At 35.2% G+C, this 10,420-nt stretch overlaps 1 protein-coding gene across 1 annotated transcript; it reads left to right on the top strand.

The window, feature by feature from the left end:
• Window positions 1-348: 348 nt before the first annotated feature.
• LOC307163617 (C-type lectin domain family 4 member C-like) lies at window positions 349-8,728 on the top strand. Its single transcript, XM_079879742.1, has 7 exons — window positions 349-460; window positions 6,863-6,985; window positions 7,307-7,396; window positions 7,530-7,601; window positions 7,717-7,868; window positions 7,989-8,101; window positions 8,204-8,728. Exons 1-7 carry the CDS (start codon window positions 385-387, stop codon window positions 8,349-8,351), a joined length of 774 nt encoding a protein of 257 aa, XP_079735868.1. The 5' UTR covers window positions 349-384; the 3' UTR covers window positions 8,352-8,728.
• Window positions 8,729-10,420: the final 1,692 nt, after the last annotated feature.

Raw genomic sequence — 10,420 nt, forward strand, 5'->3', positions numbered from 1 at the left:
CAAGCTTCTTCATAACTACAATTAGACCGAGAACTTTTTACCATCTTATTTCTTTATTCTCTTGAATCCCCTTTAATCCTTATTCAGATCAATGCACTCACTTCTCTCTTCCAGCTAATTAGGAGCAAAAACCTATATATCTATAATCAAAAGTTGTAAGTGTTCTGCACTCTAAATTTGTTAATAAGTTAAAGCAGGAGATAAAAACTAATACAAACATTTTGCCTGTCTAAATATTAGTTGCTAGATGTGTTCTTCAGACTCATTACTTCATTATTTCCTGTCTGTATAAATATGAATGACATGTTTTGTGACTTCCTTATTCTGAACAAACTCGAACAGAACTGAAGTCTCAGCGGACACGTCTTCTGTCAGGCTCATGAAATGGATTCAATCTATGAAAATTCTGATATCACACTTTCAGCAATTTCTTCAGATGAAAAACGCTCTCAATACAAAGGTAAGGCTGGGGATATCATCAGTATTATATTCATTAGAATGTCTATTTCTAAGATTTAGCACTGCAGTTACCGTGTAAGGTTTTTTTTTTTTTTAATGTTAATTCAACCATTACACATTTGGCAGATGCTTTTGTCCAAAGCGGCTTACATTACATTCAATGTATACATTTTATCCATTTATGTGTTCCCTGGAAATCAAAAACTGTCAACTCTGACATTTAACCCTTATATTGTGTGTGGAGATCCCAATAGACTATTCCTTAGTTAAAATAACATGGTTTCCTTCATCTCAGTGGCATAAGATTTTGTCACCTTTTTCTACATTATCTGTACACACTAAGGTTATTATAGTTTTACATTTTTAAATTAGTTTTTATTTTACTTTAAAATTCAGTTTAGTTTTAGTTTTAGTAAGTTTCATTAATGGTTTTGTTAGTTTTAGTTTAGTTTTTATTTTGTAAACACATTTCTATTTAGTTTTTATTTATTTAGCTCCAGTTTTAGTTTTAGAAAATTAGTTTAGCAGAGCTAACAGAACACTTCCAGTGTAGACCAAAGCAAGACGTTTAATTTAAGCTAAATTAATGTTTGCACAGATTACAGTTAACTTCTGTGCAGACATCTTAATAATACAAATATAATAATGGTTTGAGATTGAACAAAGCACCAAATAAATGCAACTTAAAAGTATACAAGTAAAAACTATGGAAAATTCAGACAGACTAATTCATATTACAGTTTTTTTCCGATTGCTAAACGACAGTGAGCACAACTGGAGCTACATGTGCAAAACTCTAACCACAGTCTGCACTACCAACAGTCACCTGAGCTAAACAGTTCACATCACCTGCAAAACTCACTCCAAGCAACACAACTCTTAACACATGGCTCAAAACAGGCTCAGTGCAGCCAAACACTATGCACAACCCTCACTGAGATAACACACACTGTCACTCAGAACACACTGAGAGTAAAAACACTAGCATCAAACACCAATACAGAAAATACAAACTTTTCATCTTTACAGTTTGAACAATTTTAGTGACTTCATACAAAGTAATATTTTCTTCAAAGAAAAGAGTGACATTCTTTCACATGATTTATTTACATTTTTAGAACATAACAATTCTTTAAGGTAAATGAAAATTAGCAGTTTGCTTCAATAGTCTGTAGTAATTTACGGAATTACAGTAATGAGAAAAAAGAAACTAAAAGTAGGCTACATACTGTAATTCGAACAAATAATTGAGGGGCTAATCCTGCCTCTCTCTCTAGCATCAGGCCACAGGTTTCCATCAACATCATATCTAATGTTCTCTCTTGCCATGCACCTGCATGGGGAAGAACCTTCTGGAGTGCCTTATCCATCCCTGGCAGTCCTCTGGACTCGTGTCCTCACATCCGGCACGCATGGCTTCCAAAAGATACATTTGGTCATGTGGGTGGTGACCAAACACTTTCCACCTCCACCCATTAAAAAAAAAAAAAAAAAATATTGAAATATATTTTACAGTAAAGTGTAAAAAATATATGTGGCATATATTCCAAATACATTGAAATATATTTGCATTGTTGGTCACTTATATTTATCATTTTGAAATATATTCTGAAATATAACAAAAATATAAGATGTTACTGTAAGTGTGAAATATATTTACATATATTTACTGTAACTAAAATATATTTATTGGGCCAATTTCAAATATTTGCATATATTCCAAAACTATATTTCAAATATATTTCTTTTGTGTTTGGGAGCCTTTCAGCTGAAATTGCAATCAGCAGTGTTTGAAAGGCACAAGGCTGAAATCTATTCTGTTTTGAATGTGTGGTTCACAGTTTTGACAGCAGTGTGTTAGCATTTGAACAAAGTGCAGTAAATCCACAGTGTTGTGCAGGTTGTGGTTAAAGTCATGGGATAAGTGTGTAGAGTTTTGAAAACTGTGTTCAAACAATGAAAAACGAACTAGAGTTTGGTCCACATGAACTGCTGCTGTGCAGACTGTAGTTAGAGTTTTGCACATGTGACCCCTGTTGTGCTCACTGTCATTTAGCAATCGAAAAAAACTGTAAATAATGAAGTATCTATACAGTGTGTGCGTGCGTGCGTGCGTGCGTGCGTGTGTGTGTGTGTGTGTGTGTGTGTCTATCCCGGTGGGGACTTAAACCTGAATGCACACAGACTCATGGGGACTCGTGTCACTGTGCACCTAAATTGAAGTACACAAGCTTATAAATCATACAGAATTAACTTTTTTTTATGTAAAAATGCATCAAGTTTAGTGTAATGGGAAGGTTTAGGGGTCGGATTACAGTTTTTTACAATCGCTATGACAGTTTTTTCAATACATTTAACAAGTTTCCTAAACTCTTAACGCACCAACACACCTAAAACACACAATTGGCAAAACGGTTAATTTCATGCTCAAAATCACACATTGTAAACTAAACTCCAAATCTAATTTTCAAAATACAATAATACACTAACACAATACACTATGTCTACCAAAACACTGCAAACATGTTTCAAAATCAAATAATTATTCAAAACACTAACACATGTTCTCTTCCAACAGGAACATTTAGTCAATCATAACACAATGACAAAAAAAACACTGACATCAGCTGAAATTACAGAAACTGCATTATTTTATATGTGTCAGGTCTGCCCTTATACAATAGACAGTATATTGTATTGATCATAGATTGTGTTTTGCACTGCAATTTTTTTTGTTTTGTTTTTGAAGTCTCTCTACATTTTTGTTTTGTTTGTAATGTAAATGCATGCATTTTGTTGTTGTTGTTGTTTTTGTTTTTTGCAGCAGAAATTCAATACAACAAAATAAATTACCCTTCTTAGAGTAGCTTTATAGAATGTATGGTTTATGAAAAAAGAAGACAGAGACAGAATTGCTGCAGTAACGGCTATATTTGCAACAGGACATTTCTGCAAGATAACAAAAATATGCATATAGCTGCCATTTACAGTATTACTGTATGTGAAAATACAAAATATACAAACAGAAAAGGCCATCTTCTAATCTGCCCGGTCTTCTGCATTTGTCCACGTTCTCATCCACATCACACCTGATATCTTCCCTGGCAATGCATCTTGGGAAGAATCTTTTGGCTTGCCTTATCCTGGCAGTGCTCAGCTGTGATGTCTTGGTATACAGCATCTTTTGCATACAGGAGGGACATTTGGTCCTGTGGACTATGGTCAAAAACCTTTCATCTCCAGGCTGAGAAAACTCCTCAATGGGGTTGAGGAAAGGGAAGTAAGGAGCAAGGAAAATGGACATCATCCTCTGATGGGTGTCAAACCAGGCTGTGACTGCACAGGAATGGTGGAATGCCACATTGTCCCATATTTGCATAACTTCAATCAGCTGTTTCTCACTAGCAATGGAATAATGTGAAAATACAAAATATACGAACAGAAAAAGCACCAGAAGAATGAAAAAAAGAGTCATCTACTAATTATTTGCATAATTCAATGAGCTGTTTCTCAGTAAGAATATAATAAAATACAGGGGATATATTTGTGTTTCAGTTCACAATATGAACAGCTGTTTACCTTGACTTTAGCCTGTAAGGTTAGGTTTAGAACATGGTGTTATCTGTTCTGACATACAGTGTTAAAGCATTGGTAAATTTGGCAGTAAAAATCCATTGTTTTGGTCTTGTTTGAGCTTGTGTGTAAAAGAAGTTCAAGCATTTTAAATTTGTGTTAAATGTATGCATTTTGTGTTAAAGCAACAAGAAATGTGTTAATAGTATAGCTTACACAGACGGATGTAGTGCTAACTGTGTTAAGAGTTTTGGAAAATTGTTAAAAGTATTGAAAAATCTGTCATAGCAATCGTGAAAAACTTTAGTGTAAGGCAGTGTTTCTCAAACTTTTTCTGCCATTCCCCACTTTTTAATGTATTTTGTTAACATGACATTTTAAAAACATAACATCAAATAACAGCATTAAAATTAAAGTGCAATTATATTAGCCTATCACTTTGCATGAAATAAGACTTTGTTCAAAAGTAGATACAAATAATAATGCAATTGTGTTTGTATTTTGCCTCTGATAACATCAAATTCAGAAACGGAGAAAATAAAAGTGTGGACTAGTTGTGCTTTGCTTCATTTTGTCACTTCGCAAACTGCTTGCAAAAAGAACAAACAAAATTTAAAAAGAATAATAATAATCTCAGGGTTTTTCCTGGCTCGAAACGAGGCGGAGGTGGTTAAAATCCTAACAATGTACGTATTTTAGATATTTTAATAATAAGATTTGTATTTTTCGAAGACTATAAGCTATTGTGTTTCCCACAGTATTTTTGTGTGTGGACCTCGGTACCTCTACGGGTGTTAGGGGTAAGAAAAGTTTGTACATTTTAAAGATAAATTCAGTAAGCTGGTGCACTTTGAAAGTTCAAAATTAAGTGATCAATTTAGTGTCTGCAATGAGCCTGTTTTGGCTACACATCTTTTCTGAGCCAGAGACGGACGCACTCAGCGCTTGTCATATCACAACTATTCATTGTTTTCAACCACATAATGTTAATTTTAGGTTTCATTTAAATTCACATAAGTACTAAAAAATCAATACATTTAGAGTCTGTCAAATACTTATGTCTATGGAAGCGGCAATAATCATTATTTCCATTATTATTAGACGACACGTAAGTTATTATTCATAATCATGTAAGTAACTTTTAAGTTTATGATTGATAGTTCTATTCTTCTCCTAGTTCACCAGCCACTACTTTTAGGTATTTTAGGAGAAGTGGATGAATCAACGTTTTGTAGGCTAAACTAAGCAGAAACTGCGGCACAAACAACATGGCGGCGCCCATCACGTAGCCTATATATAGCTCAACTAACGCGATCGTTATAAAGGTGTTTAAACAACGAAACGCATCCACTTGCACATATTTGACAATCAGAATATCATTCCTGCTGTAGTATAGCCAACAAATTTGTGAAATTTTGAATAAAAAAGGAAAAATGAAATAAAAGCAGATCATCAGTCATTCAGTGCTGTTGTGGCTGCGGTGTGACATGCAATGACACGCCACCATGGAACCATGGTTAAGTAAGTCTTTCATTTAAATGTGTTGAGTGTTTGGTCAATAAATAAAGGGATTAATAGAGATGGGCACAAAAATGACAAAGTTTTCTCCCGTTTCTCTCCTCTTGTCTCTATTCCCCACCAGTGGGGCGCGCCCACACTTTGAGAAACACTGGTGTAAGTAGACAGAATATACAGTTTGTGTAGTATAAATCTAGCAACAGAGACCTTTTATGAAATTTTGCAAATGAAATTAGCCACAAATGCAAAACACGGATATGAAGGAGTGATACCTAATGCATCCACATGCACACACATGCAGAGAGAGAGAGAGTGAGAGAGATGAAAGAGAGATAAAAGACAATGGTGATGACTGAAAGGCTGTGGACTGGACAGACATCGAAGGATCTATTGGTGTGCTCATTACTCAACGATTCTGTGCTCATCGTTTGTAGATCAAACAATGAGGCCCTGTCCAGTTGGTGGAAAGATGAAACTGGACATGCAATTTTTCGGTCTGTCATATCGCTACAAAGATTCAACATGTTGTCAAGAGTCATCTGATTTGATGACAGGTCCATGGTGTGGAACTGACAAGCTGGCAGCAATTTGTGATGCCTGGAATCAATGGGTTGAGCGTCTCTCACTAATGTTCAACCCTGAACTGGTGTTGTGCCGAATTTTGACTCCCTGGCAAATTATTACCAGCCTGGAGTCCCCAGGCTGGGGCGAAAGATGGGACAGGGCTAACGCCGAGACAGTCGATCACTGTTGTTCCGCATGGCCCATTCAGCGAGATTATTGGATAACACTGGTAAAGCGCACGCTCTTGGGACCCAGAGATAGAGGAAACTGCTCTTTCATTGAAAATTTGGGTACCGCTGGCAGCCAGTGGCGGAACAGAAACAAAACTGAACAAAAGATTCTCCACCTGGCCCTCCTCTGGGGGAAGAGCAGCTCCATCCATCTCCAGGTCACCCGTCTCAGGGTGGCATCGTCTTCCTGCAGAGGCTTGACTTTACGGCTGAGCTGGATGCACCAGAGCGCTTGATTTTAGACTTGCAATAAAACCACACTGATAAACATTCAGACAATAGTTAACCATATGATGAAGGTAGATTTTAATGGAATGGTAGAACTAAATTCCCAAGACTAAATAAATAATTACAATCAATATAATGTCAGGTTTGGTCAATGTGTTAAAAATGTATTCTGTTAAAAATGTATCATACAGAAATGAACACAGTGTAAATTCATGGTTCCAGATGGAAATGCTGCAAAGATTCAAGGTTCAGAAATCATTTAATTTTTATCATCAAATTTCTAACCCCAGGCAACTCCACTGAAGAGAGAGAGAGAGAGGTCACTTCTCCTAAGTGGACTAAAGTTCTTCTGATTGTTCTGGGTTTCTCTCTTGTTTTTGCTCTCGGAGGACTCTGCGCTCTCTGGGTGAATTGTAAGTATAACTGATACTAGATCTTTGCTCTGTTCAGGGTTGTATTGACTGAGTTACTGTATGTACTTCTACAGTAGCATCATTAGAACTCGCAACGCAATTTTTAGTAGCTTATAAAATCATACTTTTCAGCAAAGCTGTTTTATTAGGCAAACCTCCATACTGAAGGCCAATTGAACTCTCATTAATTATACCTGAAGACTAAATTTACATTCAAACTCCATTCAAACTTTGTTTTGTAGATCATTTCAGTCTTAAGTGTGCATTATGTGGACTTACCTCAAAAACACATTTTCCATTGCTGCTTTTGTCTTTAATCAGATAATCATAATCTCACTGATTTCGATTCACTGAATGAGCAGCACATCATGGTTTCAAAGAAACTGGCGGCTCAAGAGAACAACAGCACAGGTGATAAAACTGTATTTAATAAACGGTAGAGCACAGACATGTTTCATTCACAGTATTGAGTGTTTATTGAACTCACCATGTGAGAAACTGTATCTGCTTGTTCTCCTTTACTATTTAATTGTCTTTTCACCAGCCATGAAGAAAGAGTTTAATGATCTTACAGCCAGATACGACACACTGAGAGAATGGCTGTCCTTTTACGATGGTGAGTGTCAGTTTACAAGCTTAGTGTGACACAAAGTGTGAATATGGAACCAGTTTGATTAACTTTATGATCTAAATAATGGAAGGTTTAATTACACTTTATTCATCTTTTACAGCTCAGTCTTGTAATCTCTCTGTGAATGGCTGGATAGCTTGTCGTGGAAAGCTGTATTTATTCAGCTCTAATAAACTGAACTGGAGAAGCAGTCGAGATGTCTGTGTTTCAAAAGGAGCCGATCTGGTGACCATAACCAGTAAATCAGAACAGGCAAGTCAGATCAATTAAAACAAAGCTTTAAAAGGGTTTCTATTAACCTATAAATGTACCTTCACATTTACCAAAAACACTTATTTTACACTATCACTTATGTACATTTTCCCCTATTAGGATTTTCTGGGGTCTAAAAATAACGTGACGCACTGGATTGGTCTCAATGATCTGGACACTGAAGGAAACTGGGTTTGGGTGAACAACCGAACTCTCAATGACACCAGAGTACAGTAAGAACGCTGCATGTGTAATCATGTCTAGAAATGTTATATACAGCTGTTTTCTAAAAAAATATTATTGCAAGTGTATTATTGCTTGTTTGTCTCTTAAAGGTTCTGGTTCAGCGGGGATCCAAAACAACCTAATGACGGGAGAACTTCTAATTGCGCTGCTCTGGGAACTGAGAATACCAACTTAGACTTTTGGTTTGATGCTGTTTGTACAACACCGAAAACATTTATCTGTGAAAAGGAATATTAATATTCCTCCATCAGTGGTACTGCATGTTATTAAAGAGGTCTAACATGTAAATACACAGAAAAAAAAATTGTCAGCAAATGAAAAAGACTTTTGTGTTGAAATGTATTCCTGTGTTTTGTTTCTGTTTCTTTGATTACCTCGTTAGTTCCTGTGGTTCCGTCATCAGCCACACCTGTAGTTAATCATGCTTGATTTCCTTTAAACTCTTCTGCTTCAGTCGTGTTTTGTTAGTTGTCATTTGCTCTTATGGTGTTTGGTCGTGGGGTGCCTGGATGTCCTGGTTTTGCTCTTTGTGTTCACGTGGACTATTTGCCTCTTTCCTGTTCTGGATTATCTGTGTTTTTGTCTTTTGCTATTAAAGTTGTGTGCACACTTGGATTCTCTCTCTGCCTCGTCCCTACAAACCCATTACAGATGCACATTAAATATCTCAGCTGTATCACAATAGGTTCTTTAACTCGACAATAGCATACACAATTAAATTAATCACTGATGAGGCTTTCATTTGCTGTTTATATTTAATATGACTAATGTGAATAATTAATTCTAAAGTGAAGATCATGGCAATGCACTAGCACTAGCTCAAGTATTACCAAATCCTTCAGAAGGAATAATAATTTTGTACAGTATTCTAAAGTGAAAAGATGATGATACTCCTATTAACCCATTTAAGCCCACCGGCAACTATAGTTGCCGCAGTACATAGTTGTCATTTTCTTTTTGTAAATATTTTTCTAGATGTTGTCCATGTTTTATTTCTCAATGGAATGCAAGCAAACAACCAAATAAAGGATTTCAAGAGAAAAAAAAAGGTATTCACTTCCTCCCTGTCACATGAGGCTGTCAACTTCCTACCCCTATTTCCAGGAAGCAGAGCGAAGGCAAACCCTCCCAAAGAAAGGTCATTTTCATGTTACTAATAAGTATTTTTTGTTGACATATATATATCTACATAATCATGAAGGTCTCTAGAATCAGCCAAACAAAACAAATCTTACAAGAGATCTATAGTTTTTTGTATACTTTTTGTATACTATAGTTGCCGGTGGGCAAATGCCTTGTAAGTACATATATCATGGGAAAATGGGGTATACTGTGTTAATAGGTTAATAAATCAAGTTTATTGGTCTTGTTTAGTGCATAAACATAACTTAACCCTTTAAATTACATCTCTATATAGATATATTTTTTTCTTCATTCTATTTATTTGTATTTATTTATTTTTATTTATCTTTTTGATACACAATGCCCGGTTATGGCTGCACTTTGTTCTGCACTATGTTCCACAACTTTAACCCTTGTGCGCTGTTCGTTTGAGGTTTACAGTCAGGCTGTTTGGGGTCTGAGAGACCCCAGGCAACAAAATGTTATTTTGTAACAACATATATATTTTAAATAAATGTAATTTTACTCAGTTTATTAATGTTTTTACTCTACATTTGGACTTTTTTACTCCACAAAATGTTCAAAAAAAGAAAAGAAAAATTCTCCAAAAAGAAAAAAAAAAAATAATCAAAAATTTGCCTTATAAAATACCCACATTTCTAACTTTCATTCATGGGGATAACATGGATAATTTGACATGGTTTAGTGTAAGATTTTTGGCCAAATCTTGGAAAATGCAGTTTTAAAAGTAAAAAAAGAAAAAAGAAAAATCACTTTAACCAGTAGATGGCTGTAGAGCTCTAAAAGTACTAAAAATTTCAAACTAAAAGACATCTTTTCACAAGTTTTTCCAGTTAGATTCATATCTACATATAATGAAATCACAATTATAACAATAAAAGTTACTTTTTGTCAAAGTTTGGCAGTTTTAGTACTGAAAAAAAAATCAGTTTTTCAATAATGTTCCATTATGATTAGAATCAAACCTGATCAGGATGTTACAAAGAGAAAAGTTGGAATTTTTAGAGTTTAGCATTTATTTCAAACATCTGTTTTTCATATAATTCTACGAATTTAAAGTGTGCCACTTCATTTCTGTCTGTGTGTTCTGTGTTGTTTCGGATTTTGAGGATGAATTTTGTCCATTGATCAAATTCATTTGATTCTAATCTTAATATATAACA

The sequence above is a fragment of the Squalius cephalus genome, assembly GCF_949319135.1.
Source record: "Squalius cephalus genome assembly, chromosome: 8".
NCBI classification, from domain to species: domain Eukaryota; kingdom Metazoa; phylum Chordata; class Actinopteri; order Cypriniformes; family Leuciscidae; genus Squalius; species Squalius cephalus.

Excerpts from the sequence above, each read along its gene's own strand:
- LOC307163617 (XM_079879742.1), top strand. The coding sequence starts at position 385 with ATGGATTCAATCTATGAAAATTCTGATATCACACTTTCAGCAATTTCT. Across the intron at positions 7,602-7,716 it reads ATGGCTGTCCTTTTACGATG|CTCAGTCTTGTAATCTCTCT; the intron begins GTGAGTGTCAGT and ends CATCTTTTACAG. Across the intron at positions 7,869-7,988 it reads TAACCAGTAAATCAGAACAG|GATTTTCTGGGGTCTAAAAA; the intron begins GCAAGTCAGATC and ends TTCCCCTATTAG.